General features: G+C 44.6%; 1 protein-coding gene across 1 annotated transcript; it reads left to right on the forward strand.

Annotated features, from left to right (window-relative positions):
* Positions 1-5,595: 5,595 nt before the first annotated feature.
* Positions 5,596-26,653, forward strand: PPTC7 (protein phosphatase targeting COQ7). The gene is made up of 6 exons (XM_021544629.2): positions 5,596-5,919; positions 14,994-15,173; positions 17,834-18,032; positions 20,139-20,262; positions 21,886-22,015; positions 23,356-26,653. The coding sequence occupies exons 1-6, from the start codon at positions 5,718-5,720 to the stop codon at positions 23,412-23,414; spliced, it is 894 nt and encodes a 297-aa protein (XP_021400304.1). The 5' UTR covers positions 5,596-5,717; the 3' UTR covers positions 23,415-26,653.
* Positions 26,654-26,728: the final 75 nt, after the last annotated feature.

Here is a 26,728-nt window from a genome sequence, read left to right on the forward strand (position 1 = left end):
GCTTGTGCCACCCAGCGCCCTCAGGAACAGCCCGGCGGTGATGAGGGCTCGGTGCCCCCTCAGAGCCACGGGAAGGGTTTCAGGTGTAGTGATCCAAGTGTAACCCACGTAGGTGGTTTGGGAAAAAGTTATTGGAAGGCCACGCATAAAAAAAAAATATTGGGGAATGGCCCTTTGCAAGATATAAAATATTATATATTTATATAGATATATAGTCTACATATCTATAACTATATTTCACAACACTTTTGGAAAATTTTTTTAGTAATTTTTCCTAAAGCAATTTTTAAACTGTTGAAGTTTCTCCTTTTGAAGATGCCGTGTGTCTTCAGTACTTAGCATATTCAGTAATCTTATTAGTAATCTTTTTATGTGCGCTGTTATCTTTGAGGTCTTTTTCAACCTAAATTACTCTATTTTGCTACTAGTTTGGAAAAAAAACCGCGCTAGAGAGTGACTAAATGATCATTGTTCCTTAGATCATTCCCAGCCTTAAAAATTCTTTTATCTGTTTTTATTTCCCTGATCAGGTTCATTACTGTGAACTTGAAGGGAAGGCAACAAAAGCTCTCAGAACTCTAAAAACTCCAGCTGCACCCACTGAAAATGGGAATAACTCCAGAGAGCCCTCCTCTGCCGAGGCTGTTTGATATTATCAAAGAGCTGGTGACCAATGGGTTTCAAAAGCTCCAGGCATGTGGAACAAAATCCTGGAGTCATCCTTGGAATGGCCTCATTCCTCCAAGGACACAGTGACACAAAAGGTGAGAACCCCCTGTGCTCTACTCTGCCTCAGAAATTGCACCCCAAAATAACCTCGCCAAAAATAACCTCCAGCCTGCCTTCCTTGTGAGATATAACCCAAAATCTCTGGTTTTACCTTCTTCCATGGGGATGAAGAACTGGTGTTTTCAGTCTGTTTGCTGTTCCTGAGGTGGCCAAAATGCTGCTGCTGGTGTTGGGTTTGTTATTTTTTTCAAACTTAGAGTGACCACACACTTCCATTTTGAAACGGACCTGTGAAACGGTGAAAATGGCACCACAGGGCTTTATTTTCACTGAGGCTGTACCAGGACTGGCTGCAGCCACTGGAGAGGATATGTGCCTGCGTTTGGAGGAAATCCTGGGAATCTTTACAGCTGCATCTCTTTCACTGTCCCACAACAAAGGAACAACAAGAGAGGCAATCCTGCAGGAAGGACAGCTGGAACACGTGGCTGAGATACAACCTCCCTCTGGATGGAGCTGGTTTAGGGCCTTACAGCACCTTCAACTTCCTTGACTAAACTCCCACATGGTCAGTTAACAAGGATGGAGATGTTTCTCCTCCCTACAAGTCCTACAAAGTTGGAAATTTGGAAATTATTTTGCAGGCTTGGAGGGAGAGTGGTGCTTGGTTTATTTTATCGTCACTGGTTGTGATCTGTGTCCTTGTTCCACTGCAGTGTCATGAGATAATTAATACTAAAACACCTCTATTTGTTAGTTTACATGTTTCTCATGCCTTTAAAATCAGTAGAAGAGGGCTGATGACATTGCACAGGGGAAAACAATTTAATAAATTCTTCTTGCATCGGGAATTACATGGCAAAGCTGATGGTGCACAGGGGACCAACTCCAAGATGAAAACCAAGCCTTGCTGAAATCTGAAAGCACAGATTGCACCCTGGATGAATGTGGGCAGGAGCTGGATGAATAAAGAGGTATTAATTCTTACTGCATCTACCATTGAAATGGAATAGAAGTGGGCAACTGTTCAAAAGCAAAGTAGGATGGAATTAATCTGGTTTTCTCGTGACCTTTTTTTTTTAGGGCTTCACTCACAGCAACAGTTCACCTAAATCCACTTAAAATACTTGCTGTAATAGAAAAAAAAAAAAAAAAAACAGAGAAAGGCAAGACATCTAAGAAAAACAATTTGAGAAACCCCCCACCAGAAAACTCAGCCTGGTATTGGACTTCTGAAACAGGTTCCAAAGAGCAACTCCAAGTGTGTAGGATAAGATCAGGGCATCAATACATAATGCTTGTTCTCCATCAGAGAGATTTTAATTTATTCTGTCAACATGAGCTAATTAATAATTAAAAAGGGCACTGTGATCCTTATGTGGGAGGTCCTGTAAAATGAAAATTCAAGCAATTTGAGAGGCAGGAGATGCCTGTTTATTAAAAAACACATTCAGGGATTTACTCTATTACTGTTTCAATTACAGTTTCAGCAGCAAGATTCTGATGTGCATTTAAGCATTATAGAAGCTGTGACTGCCCCATCCCTGGAAGTGTGCAAGGCCAGGTTGGAGCAACCTGGGAGTGTCCCAGATGTCCCTGCCCATGGCAAGGGATGGAATGAGATGATATTTGATCCAAACCATTCTGTGATTCCTGTTGGTGATCTTCTGACTTTGCATCTTCTCTTGACACGTCATGTGGGAAGTCTCATGTTGTCCTCCTCACATTAGTATTCTTTTTAATCCAACTGTGCTGTCTTGAATTTCATCTTTTCAGAGGTAACACGGGGTTTGCCCTATGACAGATCACTTTAAAAGTCCAAGTGGACAGGCATTTGGAATTAAGAGTCCAAACAAAGTCAAACCAGGCTGAAATAAACTGCATTTTGGTCCAGCACAAGATTAGCCTTTTAATAAATAGTGAGGAGCTGAGGCAGTCTGTACAGCAGATGGCATTACAGGTAATATTTATCACACTCCAATCTCAGGGCTCAGATACTTGGAAGGACTGACATCAGCTATGAGTGAATCAGTTTTAAAACAAGCTGGAAACCTGCTCGTGCCTCCAGCAGTTGATTCCTTTGTGCAGCACTTCTGTTTTGCACTCCCCAGTGCATTTATTGGTCTGGACAAGCCTAGCAGGAAGAGTTCATTTTGTTTTTGCAGCTTAAGTGAGCTGATGTAAATAGATCTTGGACTTTGAGGTGGGAAGATTCCACCCAGCTGCAGTAACCAGGGGGATGCCCTTTGGTCCAGTTTTTGTGCCAAATTTGTGCATTGGGGAATTTTAAACAAATATCACTTGGCAGGATATTGACTCTCAGGGTACAAGAATAACACTGAGTAAGGCAGCAGGGCATGGGCTGGGAGGGATTTACAGGGAGAACTATCCAGACTGACACTGAACAGTGAAGAAAACCAGTTCTGAAGTATTTTATTAAAAATAATTGGGTTTTTGTCTAACAGGAGCCCAGATATCCTCTGAATGAAAACCAGGAGCAGTTTTTCATCTGGGCACAACATCCTCCTGCAGGAGTGACAGAGTTCATCAGAGGTTACTAATTACCATGGAAATGATGAGGTTGTCTGGCTGTCTGGACAGACTTGGGTGGGTGACCTGGAGTAGAATCATGGGACCATTAAGACTGGAAAAGACTTCCGAGATCAAGCCCAACCTTTGACCAAATACCCCCATGCCACTAAACGGTGTCACAAAGTGCCACATCTACTTGTTTTTTGATCTCTTCAAGGGTTTGTGACTCCACCACTTCCCCAGGGAGGCTGTTTCAAAGACTTTCATGGGTGGAGGAGTGTGAAGAGCTCCTGGTGTGCCTTGGCTTGGGGGCACTTAGGGAAGCACAGAGTCGTGCTCTGCCAAGTGAGTTTGTCAGCCCTGAGCTCACGATGTTCCTCAGCGTTTGAGCCGTGGTTGCTGGGCGAAGTGGCACAGAGAGAACCCTTCCAGCCCTGGAAAAGTCGGCATTGAGGCATGGAGAACTGGGCTTTAGCTGTGGGCTGAGCAGCACAGCCAGGTGATGCAGGACAGGTCACCTTGCAGCAACCCGAGCTGCCTCAGGGCACTGCAGGCAGCAGCACAGAGCAAGGGGTTAGACCAGGCTGGACTTGAACCAGACAGGACCGGGACAAGGAGGAGGAAGAATGAGACTCAAGGAAGGGAAAGAATGATTCTGTGGGGGAAGCTCTGCAAATATGTGCTTCCCTTTGCTGATAAAGGAGGGTGTGAGGCACTGAGAGAAGCCACCTTGTTTGTCTGCTCTCACACCCTGCCGGGCCCTGGCAGCAGCACGCCCTTATCTCCAGCACATTGGCACATTCAGCTGTGCAGCCATTCCCTAATCCACCACACTGGGCCTGGGCTGCTCCTCGTGTTCATTTCTCCCTGTTTTAACAGGAGGATTAATTTTTAAATAAGTTTGGATACAATTTCAGCGTTAACTGGATAATTCTACACATTGCTTAAGCCTTTAGCAGTATAAGGGGGGTAATATAGTCTCTGTCCAAGTGCACAGGGAGCAAAATGCCTCTCTTGGGATAATGAGGGTGCTTCAGCTGTGGCAGAGTTCTTCCTTTCACTGCAGGCAGCTCTGGGGGCAGGTTTCACACTTGCCTCTGCTGCATTTCCACCTCTATTGTTTGTTGTCTCGGGTTATGCAAGTGGCAGCAGCCTCTTGTGCCTGTACCCAGAGGAATTAAACGATTTTGCAAAGCAACCTGCTGGGAACTTCCAAGGGGACAAAATCATTGTTTGCACACCCACGAGCAGCACGGAAAACCGAGCTGCAGAAAATGAGGATTTGGGTCTTTTTGAGTATTGCGGGCCTTTGCGACATTGATGCCTTGAAGTTGTTGCTGTTGAAGATGCCCAGCTGAGAGCTTTGTGTCACTCTCAAGTACAATTAACGTGATTTTATGGGGTTTGAGCGATGACTGCACACACAACACACCCTTCTCGTGAGGCTTTTGTTTGGCATTTCACGTTCCTTAACCAAAATGGATTAACTGCCAGCCTTGCCACGGATTTGCAGAGAAGCCTCTCACGCAGAGCGCTGAGCTGGCTGTGTCCCCGGCCGCACCGAGCCGGGCAGAACAGGGCGAGTCATCCTTGGGGGAAAAAAAAACCAAAACCCAACACATTTTTTGCGCGGCGTGACTCACATAACCGTCCTCAGCAGGCACGAAGCACCGGCGGCCAGCGAGTCCCCGCGAGTTATTCGGAGCACGCGAGACGCGCGGGGCGTGGAGGGCAAGTATGTGGGTTAGGCGCAGCCGCGCTGTGCCCGGTGTGAGAACGTTAATTGCGCTAATTGCGGCAGGGAGCCGGCGGGGGCGGGGGCGCGGACCCCGCTCGGCGCCGCGGGGGCTGCCGGGAGCCGCCCGCTGTTATTGTCCCGCAACATGCAAATGAGGCGGGGCGGAGAGCCAATGGGGGGCGGGGGCGCGGCCGCGCGCCGCCGCCGCGCACGCGCGCCGGGAGGCGGGCTGCGGGGGCGGGGCCGGCCGCGCGCCCCGCCCAGCGCCGGGGCCCTCACCTTGCCTCAGCACGCGCGGCGAAGATGGCGGCGGCGGCGGGCGGCGCGGCGCGGGGGCGGCGCGGGCGGCTCTGACCGGGCACGGCGGGCGGCGGGGAGCGAGCCCGGAGGGGAGCCCCGAGAGCTCCGCGGGCAGCGGGGAGCTGGCACGGCCCCCCTCGGGGGGCGGGGAGGGTGGCGCGGAAGGCGGGGGCGCTGCCGGCGAGCCCGGCCGTGAGGGGCAGCGCGCGGCCCGTGAGGGGCAGCGAGGGCGGGTGAACGGCAGCCGCGGCCGGACGGACGAGGCTCCGCGGCGGGCAGGGCTCGGAGCGGCGGCGGCGCGGGCCGGCGGGCAGGGGAAGGAAGGCTGGCGCCCTGCGGCTGGCGCTCGGCGGGCAGGAGGCGGCTGCGCCGGTGGATCCCCGCGTTCCTGGCGCTCGGCTGCTGGGCGCCCCACGCCATGTTCTCGGTGCTCTCCTACGGCAGGCTGGTGGCGCGGGCGGTCCTGGGCGGCCTCTCGCAGACGGACTCCCGCGACTACAGCCTGGTGACGGCCAGCTGTGGCTTCGGCAAAGATTTCCGCAAGGGCATCCTCAAGAAAGGCATGTGCTACGGGGATGACGCCTGTTTCGTGGCGCGGCACCGCACCGCGGATGTGCTGGGTGAGTGGCCGGGCCGGGGGCTAAGGTGGCTCCGGCCTCGCGGTGTGGCCCTCTCCTCCTCCTCCTCCTCCTCCTCCTTCTTCCCGGAGCTGCACGTGGCGAGCGGCTCAACCCCCGGTCCCAGACAAAGGAGCTGGTTCTGCCTGTCATTGTCACCGTGACTTCGCTTTTTTAGCTTCCCAAGGAAGCTCTCGGGCTCTTTGTTGCAGCTCTCCCTGCCTTTAGCATGGGGGGTTGTGTGTGCCGGGTGTCCGGGCCCAGTCTGGGCGTTTCACCTGTGGGTGCCTGTAAGGCCTGGTGGCTCCAAAACTCAGAGAAACACTTCCCAGTTCGTTTCAGTTTCCGTCTTTCTTTAAAACCTGAGCCCCGTGTACATACATTGCATTTAAGCATACAAGATCACTTGAACAGGCACTTCCTGATTTTAAGGCGTGCAATGTCCTTGTCAAGTGAAAGGCAGAGTGACATTGAGACTGGAATCAAATGTCAAACTTCAGTTTCGTTCTTTGTTCTGGCCTGATTGCACTCTCCGGTTCAGAATCACTGGCGAAATGAATCTTAAGGGTTCAAATTTTAGAAGTAGTGAATAATTATGGATAATCAGTAGAATCTTTAGACTAAAGAACATTGCTTTTGACAGTGCTTTGACCTTTCTCCTGTGTACTCAAGGTTGAATTTGGCTGACTGATACTCTGCACAAGTTCGTCGTGGTGTAACTGCCAGAAGCAAATTTTTACCAAAACTTTGACACTTAAAAAAAAGCTTCCTTCTCCCTGCCACTGCCCGTGGTTTTGGTGGTTTTTTTTTGTTGTTGTTGTTATTGTTTTTGCATTTATTTATTTTAAACCTGTGGGGTTGCACTGTGCTGTCTCCTGCTGTGAAAGTGGTTGGTGGTTCCTCTGTTTGGCGCTGTCATTGTAACTTGGTTGCCATTTAACTGAGCGAGAGGTTTTCCTCAGGAAGCTGCAAGTTGGTGCTAGGTAACAGTTATTGCTGCTTATTCTCAAGGAAGCTGTTACTGTAAGAGTGATGCCAGAGCTCTCAAGATGTGGAAGGTTGCTGGGTGCATTTTAGACACTCATCATCTTCCCTGTGGTGCTTCTTCCAGATAAATTTTTTGGGATTAGAATTAGCTGTTGGATGCCCTTCCTTTAGCATGTGACTAACCCTGGCTGCCTTTAAAGTTCATGCTAGACCAGCACTGATAGATAACTGAGCAATTGGTGTTTGCCCTTAAGAGAAATGCAGGATCTCCTGTACTTTGAAGTGGACTCTCTGTGTGGGGAAGAGACAGATTTAGCCCTATTTGAATATTGTTAGGGGGTTTTGGCCATATTTGGTGATTACTGTATGTGGACCTACAGTTTGTCTTGTGTTCCTGCTGGAATCAACAGAGAGTTCAATTTCTAAGTTGGTCTTTGCATTAATTTTCATGGCAACTTGGAAACAAACAAACTGTCCTCAGAATTGTAGCTCCACTTAAGGATCAAACAGCAAAGAGGGCAGCAGACTCAGGATGTCTTAAATACCAAGAAGCACATAATTTAAATAGAAAACCTGTTGGTTTGTTTGATTTTGGGATTTCTCCCCTGGTAAAGCTATTTTTATGTCAGTTCTTTGTTGTTTTTTTAATATACATACTGAAAATTCAAAATCTTTGTACTTTCTGCAAAACCAGCAATGTTCAGGTGGGTTTTGATGCTTCTAACTTGATGCTCTTTCATCTTCATCTGTAGCTCTTAGGTTTACAGGCATGGGAGTTTTCTCCCAGCTTTTGCTGCTGGCATCATCTCTCTGCTCTTTCAACCAGCCCTTCTGCACTGCTGCAGAGACAGTTTCAGCATCACCAGGGTTTTCCTGCCCTCAAACCCATCACACATCTGAGGTTCCTTCATGATTTTTTTTAAGACCCTTATAAATTTTGTGCTACCTCAGTACCTAACTCTGCACCTCAGCAAAACTGCCTCAGCTGCACTGTTGGGTTTCAAATTTAATTTTTTGACATTTAAGGAAGAGGTTGACATGATTTGAGCCAAAGCGAACACTTGATACATTAAATTTCAGGTGTATCGCTTGGAGTGAGTAGTCTTCAGTGAGAAAGCCAGGCCAGATAATTAATGTAACATTCCTCTGTGCCAGTGTTTTCTAGAAGCAGTGTACTATGGAAAGCCTGCCTGTGTGGGATGGATTGGGTGTGGTGGAGCAGTAAAAGAACTACTCCCAGCCGTTTGGCATGAGTGCTTGGGGATTCATTTTCTTAGGTCAAACAAGAGTTGACTTGGCAGTGTGTTTATAGCAGAATCAAAATGCTAAACACTTCTTTTGTTGTATGTGTGCTGTATAGTTCAAAGGCTGAATGTTTAACAATGTCTTCTAGTCTCAGCTTTATCCTTTCACAGTAAGATCAGCAGAAGGCTCGTGAAGATTCAGGTTCTTTCAGTCCTCCCATAGTTGTTCAAGGCTTGATAAGGCCTTTTACTGGTGTACTTGAATCCTTGAGGGTTTTGTCTCTCATTTTTGCTTTTATCTGAAAAGTAATTGTCAATTTTTCATGTTTTCTTCCCATTCTGAGCACAGGGAGAAGCTCAGAACAGTTTTCCCTTAAGGATCACCCTAAAGGAAAGGAAATGGCTTTACTACTAATGTTAATCTCTAGAGTGTTACAATTCAGGCCTGTGTTTCCTTTCTCTGCTGCTTGTACCACGATGTACTTTTTGTTCATTCACTGCCAGTGTCTTGGGTGTTCAGATCCTCAGAATACTGAAATCACTCACAGAGATTTGGGAGATGTTCTGTACTGCTTAATGTGTGATGCCTTTGGAACTTTTGAGGACAGAAATACTGTTTTTTTTCAAAGCTGAAAACCAAAACTCTGACACCTCTGTTTTTTCTCATTAGCATGCAAGTAGGATTTTTACTACACAGGAACAAGCCAAATTTTAAACAGTTTTACACTCATTTCACTAAATTACCAAAGGCAGAAGTTAAAGCCAAGGTTTTCACCTCTAGAAATTTTGAGATGTCACATGCTAGTGATAGTTTTTTTCCTTAATTTTGGGATCTGCCTATTTTTGCTTGTTCTGGCCTTATCAGGCTCCCGATGTCTTTGCCCGTTTTTTATGGATTTTCCAAGCTGTTGTGTGACTCATTATTGAAACATTGCAGCAGCCAGCGCGCATCCCGTGACAGCATCACTTATACAATGTCTGTGCTGGGTACAAGTTTGGGTGTAGCCAGGGTGACTTGACTCTTGCAAACTATTTCTGTTCCCCGGAGTAAGGAAAAACTGTCTGGCAGCAGGAAACTGGTTGTTCGCTGCAGAGTTAAAATTTGACAGTTGTTCTGTTTGCTGCAAATCTTTGATTTTTAGTTTTTGGGGGGAGTGTCTGGGTGCTGCAGGGCAGCTACTCTAAAGTGAAAGGAACTGCACTTGGTTTGAAAATTTTATCAGCAGCCTGCATAGGAGCTAGGTTAAACTACACAGTGACAAAGCCTTGGAATATTGTTAGTGTCACTGTCATAAGGAAAAGTAAACTTCACCACCTAAATGGATTTGTAGATGAAATGTCAAGGTTGTTCTGGCAGCTGTAGAGGAGGGGAGGGATCCTTCCTTGGAAGCCTGAAGGTTATAGAGGACTATGCTAAGTGGTTTATTTGGTATCATACCTGTTAAAGAGATTGCTGCCTTATCACAACTTATCACACTGAAGGAGCCAAGCACTGCCCACCTCCCTTGGAGTCACCTTTTACCTACTGCATGTGAGAGCTCAGGGAGCCTGAGAGGCAGAGATCAGAGATCTGCAGAGCTGCACACGTGCCTTAGTTTGTAACAGGTCACAGGAAATTTTCTGTTCAACGAGGGAGCATCAGTGCTGGCATTTGTAGGGTAACTACAGACTTGAGAACCACCCCATTAACAGTCACTGGCTGACTTTGGTGTCAGCAGAGCTGCTCTGGAGCAGAATGTGACCTCTGAGAATGAAACATATCTGGTTATTCTTTCCCACAGTTTCTGCAAGGACACTGCACACAAGTATTGAGGTCAGAATTTCCAGCTGAACACTACTTCTAACTGTAAATGCTATTGATGCTTCTTGATGGCAGCCAGTTTTCCATTTATACACAGATTTTGGCCTGAAGGAAGAGCAGGTTCTGTCAGAAATTAGAGGGAAATAAGCAAAGCTGAGCACAGTGCAAGAGGGGAGGGTTAATCATACCTATGCATAGGAAGCATTGGAAAAATCTCCTGTTCTTTGCTCTGGTTCATCCATGCTGTGAATACTGAGCCTGAGATGGGTCAGGCTGGCAGGGATTTATTTTAGTGTCTGTCCCCAGTACCTGTCCTTCCCCAGCAGTTCCACAGTCACTGAACACCTGGAGAAATTAGGTAGTTGTAACTAGGGAATTTTTTATAAAGCCTGCAGAAATAATTTATAGTTTAGTGTTCTCCTGGAGCTCCCCAAATGCACTGAGTGATTTCTCAGGTTTCAATAAAATAGGGAGGAAATCTATCTGGTAAAAATCTGCTTCAGGAACAGGTGTGCTGTAGTAGGAGGGGAAAATAGATATAAGGAACTGTTGCTTTCTTCTGAGAGTAGATGCACAATTTAACGTTTCCAGTTCCTTGTTTCTCCTTCAGTTTGTTCCTCAAGATCATTGCTCACTTTGCCTTTGCTTTTTGCTCCTTGTTGTCACTTACCCAGTTACTCTTGCAGAACCTTTCTGTTTCATGCAAGGGTAGTTTAAGTTTTACTGTAACAGTGTGAATAAGTAACCTTCCCTTCTGTGACTTGTTAGCAGTCACACACCATCTGTCCTTAGGGATTTGTATTTAACTGGGTTATTTCTTTGTCAAAACCTTGAGGGGGGTAGACACCCTTTGGCTCTTACAGATTCAGGGAAGCTGCTGAGGGTCAGTGTTGGCTTTGAGCATTGAGCTTGGTTTAGATGGAGAGCCTGTCTAGGTGTGTGATTTATCCCACCACTGATAAAACAAGAAATCTTATCATTTTATCTCAGTTCCGACGCTGACAAATACCAGGTGCTATATTTCAAACTTGTGTGGTGCAACTCATTGCACTTTTTTACCATTTTAGCCTCCATATTTGATGCAAAATTCAGTTATAAATATATCCTTTTGATGTTCTTTTAGGAGTGATTCATTGCTATTTCAGGTAAAGATCTCAAGAAATTGAAAGTTCAGTAGGATGTGCCGAGTGCCTTAGAAAGTTAATTGTGGTTGCATGCAAAAGCAGCTCCTGCTGAGACATTTGTGCCTGCCTGCTGCTTCTGTGTGCGATTTTTATTCTTGGCTGATGCAATATTTCAAAATATCCAACTCAAGAGAGTTTTGGGGCAAGGTGGTACTTTTGGATTCTGACTGTGGGCAGGTTAATTTGCCAGCTAACCAGACCTGTGCCTCATAACATTATTTATATTAAACAGGGTTTGATCAGTATCAAGGCTTTGTTATGAACTCTCAGGCTGTTTAGTTTATATTTGCTGTGAGCCAGGCAGAACACCTGGATCTCAGTCACACAAGTGAGTGGTGAAAAGCAGATATTGCTGCTTTCAGCACTGGCTGGTTTTCCCTGGGCTTCTGCAGGGAACTCATGTGCTGGCAGGCAGAACTACTTCACATTTGCATTTCAGCTGGTATCTTATCCCAGGTGCTTTTAGCATTTTGAAATCAGCTTTAACAAGTTTCACTGGCAGCATCTTCCCTGGCTCAGTTTCAGTGCTGCAGCATCAGTCGTTTGTGCTTTGTCTTGTAACTGCCTGACAGGTGTTTCTCTTAAAGATATTTTGATATTCTGAATCTTTGAGGAGGTGGAAAAATCCAGTTTTTGGATTAACACCTGCAGCAAGTATTTTATCTGTATTTTCCAGCGCAAGGCAGTGTAGAGGAGTGTTAACTCAGATTCTGAAAAATCTCTGTAATACAGTTAAATACTTGAGAAGTATTTATTCTTTTGAAGTAATTTACTGAGAAATTTTCAATTGCTTTATTTACAGTGGTGGTTCATCTAGCTGCAGACATTGCACTGTCACGTGGATGCTTGTGTAATTTCTGCATGGGCCTGAACAGGGAATAGCCACAGAAATGTTTTTTCTATAAAATTTTTTCATTTACTGAATGGCATGAATGAAAAAATCCAAGGTTTGTGTACAGTTCAGTTTCAGCAATTCTCAGCCATGCATTTTGTTTTAAATGTCCTATGATTCCTAATTTATAACATGTTTAATACTAGAACTCAATGGTTTATGGCTCAAAGGAAAACCTCACTATTTGTTGAAAAGCTAGTTATTTTTAATACATACCTTATTTTTTTCTTGGATGAAAGCAAAGGTATTATATATAAATAGAGCTTGGCATTATTCCTTGGGAGTGATCCTGCCAATAGCAACACCTTTGAATTTTCTTTTGATGACAGAGGGGAAAACCTGGTATTAATCAAAGCTGTGTTTTTAGTTTTTGCTACTTCTGGAGTTTGAAACAGTTTCAATCTTTATTTGCTGTATATCAAATAGCACAAACTTTACTGAAGCTTTATTCTCATTTACATTTAATCTATTTCTATAGCAGTTCACTCAAACTGTTCCCAAGTCACATATTCCTTTCCCAGGTGAAGCTGTTCAGTTACAGAGATTGCAGAACGTGAAGATGCTGGGTTCATTTTAAAACTGTATTGAAGGTCGGGCAGGATGATTAAAGGTCTTGTGCCCAAACGTTTATAAAGCCCCACCTTTTCCATCTGGGGCAAGGCCAAGAAATAGAGTTGGTAGCTGCTGGGAGGTTGTGGAGGTGTCACAAAAGGAGCCCCCAGGGCTGCTCTTGGATGCAGTGCTTGTGTCACCTGGGGTGGAGTGGGGAGACAGGAGAGCTGTCCTGGTGCTGTGGGATCAGGCTGTGTCCTCTCAGGTGTGGTACCAAGCAGAGCCAGAGGAGCTGCTGGGGGATGTCTAGAGGGTGATTGCTTTGGAAGGCACTGGCAGAGCTTACTTAAAGCTGTTTATAGCTTGCAAAAAGCAGACAGGAAGGCAGACAGAGGCAGTGCATAGCTCAGGATAGAGTATGAAGGGTGCTGCCATGATTACAGATTCACATTTCCTGCTTGGAGTAAGAAATGAACAAAGCAAGGCAGATGGCATACTTGTTTTTCCTTTAAAAGTTGAATAGGTTTTGATAATTGACCTTCTCAGGTGCTTGCAGTGGTGGCTTTCTGCCACTCCGTGCTAGAGCTGCAGTGTTTGTGTTTCAGTGTTTCCCAAACTGATGTAAAAGGATTTTCTGGATCGCTTGAGGGAACTCCGTAACTTCTGCCGAGCTTTCTTTGCAACCGCCTTGGAAGCCAAGAGCTCTGGGCAGCATTTGTCAAACATCTTTTCATTGCATTAACCCTGTTGTCAGTGAAGCAGTGCAGAAATACAGCTGGACTATGTTAATTTTAAAGGGCAGAGGAAAAAATGTTTATCTGGTAACTTCACATAAAGCACCATCGTTAACCTGAAGCTGAGTTTCTGTTTCTTGTTCCAGATCTAGAACCTTTCCTTTATGATCTCTTATTCTAGACTTGTCTGTGTGGCAACAGATAGCAAAGGGTTAATCCGGTATTAACCTGAGCTTGTGACACCTGTAGGGAGAGGATTAATCTGTTTTTGAAGAATCTAGAAAAGTAATTTCTGAGAACGCTGGGTGCTTTTGCATGAGCTTCTTCCTGGGGACTGCTCAAAGAGGTGAATGCAGGGATCTGCATTCCTGTAACATTCTTCTGAGAAAGCAGGGGGACAAAGCAGGTGTCTAAAAGGTTGTGCACTATTTTAGGGAGAAATCTGATTAATGTTGATAGGCTGTTCAGAATCTGGCCATAACCTCCTGTCAGATTATAGTTCACGCCAAGGTCGGCTCTAAACCTGCCATCTCAGTTTCAGACCATGTCCCATGTGAAGGGCGTTTGGAGATGAGGAAATTGAATTTTATCTTCTGACTCACATTTTCATGCCTTTGATAACAATGGAGTTTTTTTTTTTTTTTGAGGAGATTGTCCTTCAGCACAATCTGAGCACTGAAATTCAGTTTTTGTGCTTTTATCATGAACATATTTCAGCTTTACTATGTTTTGGAAATCTCTGCTTGAAATGGTTTGTCCCATGCTGAGGATCAAAAAGATTTTGGGAAAGATTTCCACAAAATAACATTCTAATCTCAAATAATACCTTCAGCAGTATTTTGTGTTTATCATTTAGACCATTGGAAGAAGTTCAAAGTTTTTGAACCAAATGACCAGCAGAAAATGTGTCTGCTGCTCACCTCCCTCTGATCACCCCCTTTCCATGACCACAGTCACTGTTTTCCCTGTTGCTTAGAAGCTTCCCAGGTTTTGGTGAATTGGTCTAATTTTCTAATATCCAGGTTATTTTGAATAACTGAAAATTCTCTGGATCATAGTCAGTTTTCATTCTCTTGCTTGACTGAAGCTGCAAGCAGCAAACTCTCCTTGAAAGGGGTAGGTCCCAGCATTGTGTTGGTTACATGGATTTTGGAAAACACTTGTAAAATGGAGATCTATTTTCTACAGAGATTGAGAACACCAAATAGAAGTCATTGTCCTTCATCTGGGGAGGTCGTCTGAGGAAAAACTGTGCTGCTGAATAGCATGAAGAGTTTCTGTGTCATTTCTGTACTAGTTAAAGTGGTGACCTTCACTTTTAATTTTAATAAAATCTCTTCCCTTATAATGGACTGATGAGAGGTTAATGGGATTGAATCCCCATCTTAGCCCCAAATATCCCATTATTTTTTCTCTAGCGGAGTCAACTTCCTCATTCTCAGCATTAGACTTCTACTTTCCTTTTGGCAATTCAGATTATATTTGGAGATTTGTCCGAGAGCTGATATCAGAAGTTATCTTAAAAATACACAGAAATTTATTTCTTAATCAAAAATATTCTCCAAGCAGGTGCCATGTCCTACATTTTAGCTACTAAATATCATAAGTGATGCAAAAAAATTCAACCCCTTGTTTTGGAAGCCATTTGTGTTGAGGTAACTCTGGTTTTGTGTTTCCTTGCAGGGGTGGCAGATGGTGTTGGTGGCTGGAGAGACTACGGGGTGGACCCTTCTCAGTTCTCAGGGACTCTCATGCGGACGTGCGAACGTTTAGTGAAAGAAGGACGGTTTGTTCCAAGCAATCCTGTTGGAATTCTCACCGCAGGCTATTGTGAGCTGCTGCAGAACAAAGTACCTTTGCTTGGTAAGGCACCAAAAATACATCAGTTCAATCTGCGTTGCGTGTCACACATGGGCTTACTGAAGGGTGCTTGAATCTCTTGTCATTGTCTACAGCAAATTTGCAGGCAGTCCACTTCTCTTAATTAACTGAAAATATAGAAATGCAGTCGCCTTGATGGCACCCTTATTTTCTCTTAAACTGTTTTAATTAATTTAGTAATGCAGGGAGCGTTGATGTGTGAGTATTTATATATAAAATAAAAGGCTTTCTGTGGGAAGGGTGAATTCACCAGAGTTTGCAGAGCGAGTTCTGCAGTGGATCACATAGCACATGTGCTCACTCTGTATTTTATATGTATAAATAACTGTTCTCTGCTGAAAACTTTGTGGTACTGGTTATGGCTTTCTGCTTCAGCTATGCAAGGAGAAATATTTTCTGGGCTTAACTGGAGGTAGTTCTCATTGCTGGCCTTATTCTGCTCCTGTTGCCTGTTACGTCCAGTGGGCTCAACCCCAGTTGCTTGACCTGAGTAGTTAATATCATACAATCTCTGGTAGCATTATTTTTATAAACTTTGTGGGGGGATTCATTACAGACCTTTCTGAAAGCCAACTGAAGTAGATGCTTCACATATTCTGTGTCAGCATTGATGGGACACAGGACATTCAGCTGCCTGGGGACTGGGAGCAGATAGAGAGGCCACACTCGGTCTCAGCTGTCAGCTCTGCCAAGGGGACACTTCTCTAAAGGACATGAGACCTCTTCTGCTCCAAGAAAGCGTTTGCCCTGCACAAAATGCACACAGCTCACCTGACCTTAAGCTCCTGTGCCAGAGCAGTGCTGTGTGAGCTATATTTAACTTGTCTGCTGAGCTGGGAGCAGATGTTCTCGCATTATACGCCTAAAGAATAGGTTGGAACCTCAGGAGTGACCTTAAGTGTCGCGAAAATAGCAGTGGTCAGTAATTACATTAGGATTTGGGGTGTTGAATGGTGCTTATTTGTGCAAAGCAGGTGTAGCTGTAAGTGAGCTCCAAAGTGGGGCACTGGCAAGAGCTCTCCCTGTGCCTTTGGAGACAGAGCAGCTCGGCTGGGCTTGACCTTTGCAGTGCTGAAAAGCAGCGTGTGCTGAGTCACAAGATCTGAATTCCACACATGGCCTCCTGGTTACACTCTGCTTAATAGAGTTAGAATTTGAAACTAATGATCCTTAGTGTTTCTCCTTTAACTGAGAACAGTATTTTTATAAGGAGGAATAAAGTGCTGGAATTACCACAGCAATGAGCATTTAGAATTTATTTAAAATTAAGGAACAGAGAAGACCTCATTGAGCAATAACTTCTTGCTGTTGTGCTGTAAACCTGGATACTTAGTTCATCAGGATTGGATGCAGCAAATAATGTAAAATAAAACTGAACTGGGAGGAAACTGTGCTATTTATTTAACCACTCTTGTGTTGCAGCACAGTTTTGGATACTGGCACATGGAAAATTTTTTTCCAGAGATACTGCTTTGACTTAACATTGATTAAGGATGGGGAAGGTCCTGTGCTTTCACTAGGGAGCAGATTCAGGGCAAGTGCATTGCAGGGAAAGCTCTGTATTAGAAAGGGAATCGTCTGGAACAGGCAATGCCTGGAGCCAGCTGGACTTCTGCATTAGCAAGCCTGATCCTAAGCTTTGCTTACTGCAAGCTTGTGGTCTGTCCAGCATGGAGCTGTGCTTGGAAAATCCTGCTGGAAGAAGATGAGGGTAGAAGGTGAAGACAGTTCACGGGCTGGCAATATGGGGCAGAAGTGCTGTAGTTGTATTTCCCCCTCTTGGGGATTGAAAGGTCTTTTGGTGGCTGTGCTGTCCTGTCCTGTTTGCAGAATTGAGTGATTACTGTTTGTTGTGAAGGTCTTTGGGTTTCTTTGCAATACAGCATTTTTGTGGCTTTGCAACCAAGCGCAGTTGGTGGCTACTTCCCAGTGAATGAATGGAGAATTTCTCAGTGCCCTCAAGCATGGCTGGGGTAGTTCCAAGCCCAGTTGACATCATGTTTCTGCTATTACTTTAATTTGGAATTGTATTTGTCTCTGAAACATTTGTTTTCTTAAACTTGTAGAGTTGGTGTTCTGAAGATGTGACAGAATTATTATTTTTAAATCTGAAGCAAGCTCTGCAGAGCCAGGCTGGGAGGAAAAGCATTTCATGTTCTGAGCAGAGAAATGCAGCAGGACCTAATACTTAATTGCAAACAGTTCTTTATGTGGTGTGGTTTATTTACAGCTGATGAGTGAAGAGAGCTGATGTGTGGAGAGCTCCTAGTATTGTATAGATGCTGCTAGAATTCTATTATCTCCATGATTTTGGAATTTCAGTATTTTATGTGAGTTCTGTAAATCCAGTCCTATAGCAGAATGTGCTGACATATGTTGGGGACGAAAACTGTAAATAAAGCCAAACAAAACAGGTATTTGTCAGCATAATGTGTTTACCAAAATAAAAGCAGGAAGAGTAAATTCTACACAAAAATCATAGTTTGTATTGCAAGGATTTCTAGCATTTTATTGCTTTTATTTTATATTAATTCTGGCATTGTTGAGTATTTCCATTTCTCCTGACTTTTAAGCTTTGATGAATGTTTTTATAATTGAACAAGCAGTTTCTGAAGGGCTCACTGCATTCCCTGTGTTTGTAGGGAGCAGCACAGCTTGTATAGTAGTCCTGGACAGATCAAGTCATCGTTTACATACAGCCAACTTGGGAGATTCTGGATTTTTGGTAGTCAGAGGTGGAGAAGTCGTCCATCGATCCGACGAGCAGCAGCATTACTTCAACACTCCCTTCCAACTGTCAATAGCTCCACCAGAAGCAGAAGGAGTTGTCCTAAGTGACAGGTAAGGACGAAGAGGAACTTCAGTTTTTAATCTGTGCATGTGACCAGCTCCCAAAAAAATTGCGATTTTGCTGCTGTGGAGCTCTTGTGCACCTCATTGGATATAAACACGTATCCAGTCAGGTCCTGCACCTGCCACCCTCCCTCTCTGGGTAACGTGAGCATTTCTCACTTTGTACTTAACTTTGTACCTGTTGCACAGTCTGAATTTATTGGTCTGTTCATGGTGGCATATTCCCATAGCCATGGGTTTGTTCTGATCCATGGGAAGATGTCACCCACTAGAGCTGGAGTGTGGACAAGTGGCTGGGCTTCCCAGCAGAGCTTTGGTTCCAATCCCTGCCTGTGCTCCCTTGGGACTGTTTGGAGTAGCTAATTTAGATACCTTGGCACTGAGGTTGCAAATGCTTGAAGAATAGAGCAGAGGGACATGTGACTGTAACTTGTGTTTCCAACTTGCTGTTTCCAGCAGCATATTGTATTTGACCAAAACCAGCAAAAAAACTGTTTGGCAGAACACCAAGCTGGGAATGAGAGTATGAGGAAAGGACAATCTGTTCACAGAAATGAGTTGTTTCAAAGGCAGACTTGTTTCTTGTGTCTTCCCTTAGGAATGTCAGGCTGATCCATCCTGACTTTGTGAATGTAATATGAAAGAAACTAAAAAATAAACAGCTTTCAAATATGTGTTAAAATTCAGCTTTCAAAATGTCTCGCTCATTAAAGTGATATCCCCCATGTGAACATAGAGAGGTGGTAACAGGATCTTCAAAGAATGGCCATGGAATAAAGGGAATGCAGTAGGCAGCTGAAGTGTTGGACTCAATGTGCTTGAGTCTTTTCCAACCTAAATGATTCTATGCAGTATCAGGGCTGATGCAGTAAAAATTGAGACTTTAATCCAAAATAGCTCTTTTTGAAAGTGTTGGTTAAGTGTTGAAACTCCTGACTGACCATTCTTGTGTGTGGTTTAATTTCTTCATCCTGCAACTGCCGAGGGGAAGACTGAAATTAGAACCCTTCAGTAATCCAAGCTCTTTGTGAGACTAAAATTAAATGATCCCTTGAAATTCCAGAGATGTTAAAATAATCTTTAATTTTTCTGAAATTCTCTGTCGTCTGTAGGAAGACAATAAAAACGAAAAGCAGAAGGATAATTGATTATGTCCAGTGGAAGTCAGGGAAGCCAAGTAATCTGAGTCATGCAGTAATAAGGAAAGCACAAGATAAATGTGCTCCCACACTTCAGCTCTGAATCATGATTACAGCTTTCTGGCTGGTTCCTGCACTGTTCCTGACGTTAATTAGTACTCATGCTCCTTGTCGAAACGCTTCTCCTGTCCTTTTTTATTTGTTGTCCCAGTTCAGTGATGAATTTGGCTATATATGGGCATAGGCAGGCAATCTGAACTCCATCAGCCTTCCTGAAGCTACACAGCAGTTGAGCAAAGCAGCTCCTCGGTGGCCTGAGATGCAGCGATTTCTCCTTTTTACAGATCCCCTTAGAGTCTTTAAAAATGAAAGGTTTGTTGTTATGTTGCTTTTGAGAATCAGATTTTGCAGCAATATTCATGTCCAAACAGGGTATTTTCTCCTCTTGGTGTTGTGTAATGTGTTAGACACAAGCGTTCCAAAAGACTCTGGTCTCCTGGTAGTGATTTCCAAACATATTTCGTATCCCATTGAATTAGAAAGTGATTCAGAATACTGAAGTGTTTGGGCCAGGCCTGTTATGAATTGTTCTTTCAAGTATCACTCTCTTACATCTTCAAGATGAGCAGGAGGGAGCCCTGAGCTGCCATTCTGCTGGCTGGTTTTCTTGGAGACACACTGCTGAAGCAGATTAGTTTGCAGGATTGTTCATGTGGGAATTTTAAGTGCAAATCCTGTGTGTGGGAGCTGGAACAGGACCTGTTTGCAGTCCCAGGGGCTGTGGTGGGGCTTTCCTGACAGTCCATGCTGGTGCTAAAGCTCCACAGTGAGTGATGACTCCTTTCCCTTACACAACCCCCAAAGAGCAGGGAAGAGCAGGGGCTGTGGATGTGCTGATGGAGGTTCTTTGGGGCCTTTGTGGGGCTGGAGTCCTTTAACCTGTGTCCATCCCCAGCCCCGAGGCTGCTGACAGCACGTCCTTCGACGTCCAGCTTGGGGACATCATCCTGACCGCCACGGACGGACTGTTTGACAACATGCCCGACTACATGATCCTGCAGGAGTTGAAAAAGCTGAAGGTGAGTGTGTCTGTTCTCAAGCCCTCACATATTTTGTGCTGGCTGGATCTTTGCAGTTACTTCCTTTACTTCTGAAAGCTTTGTGTTTTATGTAAAAACCCCACCCGAAGTGCTGTATCCTCAAAAGGCTTTTTAGGTAATATCCCATGTCAGCAGTGCAAGGGACATTGAGCCCAGAGGGCTTTCTCTTGGATCTGCATCCAGGCTGAATCCAGAAGCAGCAGCTTGGGCATAAATTCCCAAATAACAGCTGGTTCCATGTCAGTAACTGGTGAGGGAGGGGAAGGGAGGGAGGAGATAGCCGGTGCTGCCTTTGGCCACACACTGCACCTGCAGGTTGGAGATGATACACAGGAAAACAGAGAGGTCCCTCCTGGGTTACTGGAGGGTGAGCTTACACTTAAAATAACTTTCAGCTTCTCTAACCAGTAATTCTGGCACAGTATGGGTTGTCTGAATTGTGGGTTGCACGTGCTTGAAAATCTTCAGTGTTCTGTAAAAAAAAGTCCTGTTAACTTTTCCACATTAGTGACCACAAATGTTCTTTTTAAATAGTAAGAATACATTAACATATTTTAACTTGGCTGAGAACATTTAGCTTCAGGCTATTTGCTTACAGAAAGGAAAGTACACTTAGGGAGATATCAATATGTATAAACTCCTTGAGGAAACTATTTTGCTGTGAAATGCAAATAAGAGAATTACAGTGTGGTTTCAAGAGAATTTGGCCTCCTCTTAATCCTGCAGCTCCACAGGTCACTAATGTGTCACTGGGGCTGCAGCCACCTCACACCCTTGTCGGTGCAGAGAGCAAGTCTGTCCTGGCTGGCCACTGGAGTTGGAATTCCCTTGTGGAAGAAAGCTGAGCTCCATCTTTTGGTGTGTTTGGGAAAGGCACTGGAGTTCCCCAAGAGGTTCAGCCAAAAGTTAATCACATAAATGCCTGCTAATTCCCAAACCTGCGGGGAAGGCTCTTGAAATGACAAGGCATTTAAAAATGGTTACAGACAAAAAGAGCAGTGGTTGTCTGTCATGTTGGCTGGAGTGAGAAAAGCCTGGGAGGAAAGCAGCAGAATTGCTTAAACAGGGGAAAAAAAGTCCTTAAAATGCAGCCTGGAAAAAGTGTGTGTGCTCTTAGTGCATTTTTCTCATCTGACTTTAAAATCCCCCTTCTCCCCAAGGGTGCTCTTGTCAGCTGGGGTGAGAAAGCCAGTGTTGCAAGACTTGCACTCAAGATAAAACAAATACTTCACCAGAGCCTGCCCGGGAGGGAGGGAAGGTCCTTGCAGGGTGCCTGCAGGGACAGCTGCCAAATGCCCTGTTCCCTTCAGGTGACGTAGTTTAGTCTGTTTTGAGTATTATTCTTCTAAGCTCCTAAATTCTGGAAATCCTCCAAACCCAAGTCTTGAGCTGCTGGTGGGGATTTGAGGTCTGGCTGTCCCTTGTGAAGACCCACAGTTGTGACCCAATTTACAAAGCCTAAAGGATGGGGAAGGCTCTGTTTGCAAGGGAGGGTGATAATTAATGACTTGGCAGTGAGGGATCTCCAAACCTAACACAGATCAGCACAGAAACTTCTGTAGGTTTCTGTACAAGAATAAACTCTTTTCCTTACGAATTTAGAACTCCAACTATGAGAGCATCCAGCAGACTGCACGGAGCATTGCTGAGCAAGCCCACGAGCTGGCCTATGACCCCACGTACATGTCACCCTTTGCACAGTTTGCCTGTGACAATGGATTGAATGTCAGAGGTAAGAGTTTCTCCTCCTCCCACTGGTGCTGTCTTGGAGAGATCTTTAGCAAAGTGAAATTCTGCTGTTCCAAAATCCTGTAGGAAAACAGAACAGTAGGAAATGTGGTTGGCAGAGGAGCAGCGAGCTCGTGTGGGATTTGCCAAAACCCCCAGGGCCTGCACAGGGCGTCCTGGGCCCAGCAGAAGAGGAGCCTCCTGTGGGGAAGCAGCTGGAGCACAGAGAACACAGTGCCCTGATTGTTTTATTTTTAATGTAATCTGTGCATTCCTGCCCCAGGAATCCTGCCTGAGATGAGTTCTCCAGTAGTCCCGTACAAGACTTGTTGCTTGGATTCGGGTGTGTGGGTGGGGTTGCGTGAGGGTAGTTTTGTGTTTGGGGTTTTTTTTTAAGGTCTCTTCTTACTGCTGTGTTTCAGCTGAGGTTCTGCTCATTCTTTGGTAGATTTGGGATTGTTTTTTTGGTTGAAATTTGGAACCCTTGTATCATTGGCATCTCCGTACTGATCTCTGTCGGTTCCACTTCTGTGTTTTAGAAAGGTACTGGCAAAACAGCTGGCACAGCTCAGAGCCTGAGCAAACACCTTTCTTCTAACAATTTTTTACTTTAAAATAAATAAATAAAATTCTGCCAGTAAAGATGTTCTCATCTCTGTATCAGAAGAGCAGGATTTCCTGCAAGAACCCTAAGCCCCTTTCCTCAGGTAGCAGCTGTCACACTTGGCCTCTGTGTTGCTCCAAGCTCTGACACTCAGTAGTGAGGCTGCAGATCTCCAGATTCCAAGGGATTGGTTTGACTTCCCACATAGCAAAACCTCTCTTCTGGGCCATTTCTCCAGGATTTGAGTGTGTTTCTCTTGCTGTTGAGGATTGAAAAATAATTATAAAAATGTTAAGTAGCTTTTAGGAAGACCTGAGGTAATACAGTGCTGGAGATGCTAAAGAGGTGTTTGATTTACAATGGAAATTCCTGAGGAGATCTGATTTCATGGCAGTTTACATGTAACAAAGCAGTGTCAGGTGTTCTGTGCATTTATTAAAGAGTCTGCTGAAAACAGGCTTTGAGCTCTGCCAGCTGTCAGCAATGTTCAAGGTTCTGACCTCCTTTTCATAGTTTGATCTCACTGGAGCTTAAAAGGAGAGTGGTTTTGTGCTTTATTAAATGTCACTGCACTCCTCAGTTTGGAAAGGAGGTGGAGGAGGCAGAGTTTTGTCTACTCAAACCAAGTTTTGGATGCTTAAACCAGTTTTAAAAGAGCTTTCCATGGGTAATATCACAGATCATCAGAAGACACCCCACTGTGGTTTGGTGAAATAAGAGGGGTTTTGCTTCCATTGCAGGGGGGAAACCAGACGACATCACCGTCCTCCTTTCCATCGTAGCCGAGTACACAGACTGAGGTGCTGGCGCTGTCCGAGCTCCCCGGGCCCCCCGGCCGGTTTCCTGCTGGCAGGATTGTTCCTTCCTCCCCAGCTGCTCCGGGCAGCCGGCCCTGAGCCCGGAGCCTGGCCCGAGACACAGCTGAGGCCCTTGCTAAGAACCACTCGTAGTCCACTGGTCTTGGTCTGCCAGCAAGAGATGAAGAAGCTCAAGGCTTGGAGCTTAGTCCTTGTCCGGAACAGGGGAGGATCCATCCCACAGCGTTGCTGCAGTTAGAGATGTGACTTTCCAAGGAGTAGGATTGGTTGGTCACCTTTCAGACTAGATCAGTAGGTAACACCTCTGCACGAGGGCATATTACTCTATTTCCTAGGAACGTTTGCTGTTGTTGAGGGTGTGTTACAGACCCAGTTCCATAAAGCATAGTCTTGTTCCAGTGATAGCCGAGGTTTCGTGTTTCTGAGCTCCGGTTTTCAGGAGATTTATAACTGCTGTAAACATTCTGCTCTTGCCATCCATGGTGTCAGCCTTAGGAGCCTTTTCTAGTACGAGATTTCAAACAAACCTAGTTCGAGTTATATGGATGCAAATGTGTTTTGTGATTTCAGGTGCTTAACTGTGATCTTAAAAGTTCTGCAGATCATTCGTCCATAATGGGCCTGGTTTTGGATGTTTTGGCTGTGGATAATTATTATTTTTTTTAAACAAAAATTCTAGCTCAGTCTCAAACAGTCGAGCTGGCCACAGTTGAGGTCTTTCAGCTTTTGAACCCATCTCAGCGTGGGATGATGGTAAATGCTACGGTGGGAGGTTGCACAAAACAGCTCATCCTCAACTCCGAGCGTCTTCACTTTGGGTAAATAATTCTGTTGTTGATATAAAACATAATTTGTGTTAATAATTGCCACTCTCGCTTGTAGAACAGAATATGCTGCACCAGTTTAAGTCCAGTTGATCCTTTCTGACTCCAGCAGGCACCTTCTTGCTTCTGCTGCGGCAGTGGCAGCGAGTGCAAAAATGGAAACTTAATGAATAATCAGCAAAGCCTACATTTCATTTTAACTAAAGTTTAGGGGGTTTCAATGATCCTTAATGATGTTTACAGTTATCTAACAGCCACTTTGCAATATGACATTTCCTTTTCAATGACAGTAGCTCACGTTTGTCCCCCCTTTTCCAGCCAGCTTTCCTTTTTCTTTCCTGAGGCTCATATGAAAGCTGAGAGCTGTAAAGATATATATATTTTTGGTCAGTTTTTCATTAACTTTTTTGCTGGTAGAGAAGTATGTAGAAATAAATTAAAGCCATGTTTTTATATATAAAAAGTCGGGTAATGTTGCTGTTTAGGTGAGTGCAGTTAAACTTGGTCAGTAAGGAATCTTGCCTGCTCTCAAGAGGAGATTTTTACTACCTGGTTTATTGTATTAAAACTGTTTAAGTTTGAGGTTACCTCAACTTGTTTAAAGAATTTTTGTGGACTTGTACTGTATATTTGCGTAACTATGTCAAGCTTTTATTTAAGGTCATTTAACATGTACCATGTACATGTCATTTTACTATATTTCAGTGCATCATGCTTGTAACAGGCATTTCATTTATAATAAGTGATTAATTTGGGAGCTCTTCAGTAATTTATCTGCTATTCCTCAATTGGCATAATGTTAGATATCTACTTTAAATCACCTTGTAACTACTCGTCAAAATGCCTTAACTACCCTAACTTGACCAAAATAGGATTTTGGTGAGGGTATGGGGAGGATTATATTAATGAAGAAAAATTAATTAGTTTTGCGACACACGAACAGTGAGTGGTGGAGAACTTTGCACAACCTGTCAGTCCTTGTTGTTTTTAACCTGAACAAGCTGTCTCTGGCTGTCTTGGAGGAATGTATTCACATGCAGAACAGGGCTTTGTTTCTTGTTTGGGAGGGGCCTTTCTCTCCCGACTCCGGGTGTCTTTACATTTATCCAGTATTTACTCGCAGCTTCTGGATTAGAGCAGATTTGATCAATTCTTCTTTTCCTTTGCCCTTCCCTTCAGGCGACGCCCCCGCGGCCCCGGGCTGTTCTCTGCTCTCAGCACAGTCCCCAGCCCTCCCTGTTCCCCTTCCCGGCTTTCCAGAGCTTTCCCTAGGGACGTGTGCGGGTCAGAGGGTCTGGAATTCCCGAATTCCCGCTCCTCCCTGTCTGTGTCCACAAAGCCGTTTGCCTCATATCACACCATGACCTGTTGGGTTTTTTAAAATAAAGAACAAATTTGGGTTTTGATTTACAAATCATGAGTTTTTCCCTCACCGGGCACACCAAAGACCAGTAAAGCTTTTAGCTTTTCCATCTGTTTATAAAGCAATACTGTATTATAAAGAATTGATATTTTTATCACATGCTTGATTGTTTTGGGTTTTTTTTAAGACGTGCACTCTGAACATATCAAACCTGATTTTTTCCTATGAACTTAACGCTGTCTGCGCACAACTGATCTTTGGAGAAGGAAATGACAGGGCCCATCCTATCCAAAATAATTCCCAGCAATGCATGAAGCAGTAACACTTGCTAGGGGTGAGGTTAGTGGGAATGTTCACAAGAGGAATGTACAAGAAAGGTGTTTGCAGGCTGCCTTGGAGCTGCTGCAGTGGGCTGTGGTTTGTTTTGGGAGCTGCTGGGTTGGGAGCAGGGATCTGGAGGAGCAGGAGGAGCTGTGTCCCCCAGGAACCTGGGATTGCTGCAGCAGCGGCCGTAGGGATTGGGGTGGAGCAGGGCTAAGACGTGGTGAATTGGAAAAGCTCTGTGGTTCCTTGCTGTTTTCTGGGCTATCTTTGGGAGAGCTGCGACATACAGTCCTAAATGTCCTTTTCAGGCTGAAAACAAAACCAAACCAAAAACCAGATTTGGGACCAGGCAGTTACAAGTGAGTAAGAAGGGAGAGGTGACGATCAGGCAGGGATGGGAGGGTTTAGTGATGGAATGTCCATCTCCTGGTAAGGTCCATCCTTTCTCCAGGGGAGGAGCAGCTGCTGTGTGGAGAACCTGACTGTATGCAGTAGCTTCTGACAAAGATAGCTGAAACAATGAAGCAAATCTGAGTCTGTACCTGAGGATGCTTTTTTGTTGCTGTTAAAATGAGACTATCATCTATGCTTACCCAAGAGGCAATTATGTGAATTTCATGTCTGAGGTATAACTTATGCAGGAATAGTTCTGTAAATACATTTAAATAAATTGTAAAGATATTTAATAAATATAGTATTTATACTAAAATGTGTTTCTTAAACTCAAGTTGCCTACAAACCCTCTGTTTGTTGACCTGGGGATGTGGTTGGGTGGCACAGAGGC

Source organism: Lonchura striata, chromosome 18 (assembly GCF_046129695.1).
Source record: "Lonchura striata isolate bLonStr1 chromosome 18, bLonStr1.mat, whole genome shotgun sequence".
NCBI classification, from domain to species: domain Eukaryota; kingdom Metazoa; phylum Chordata; class Aves; order Passeriformes; family Estrildidae; genus Lonchura; species Lonchura striata.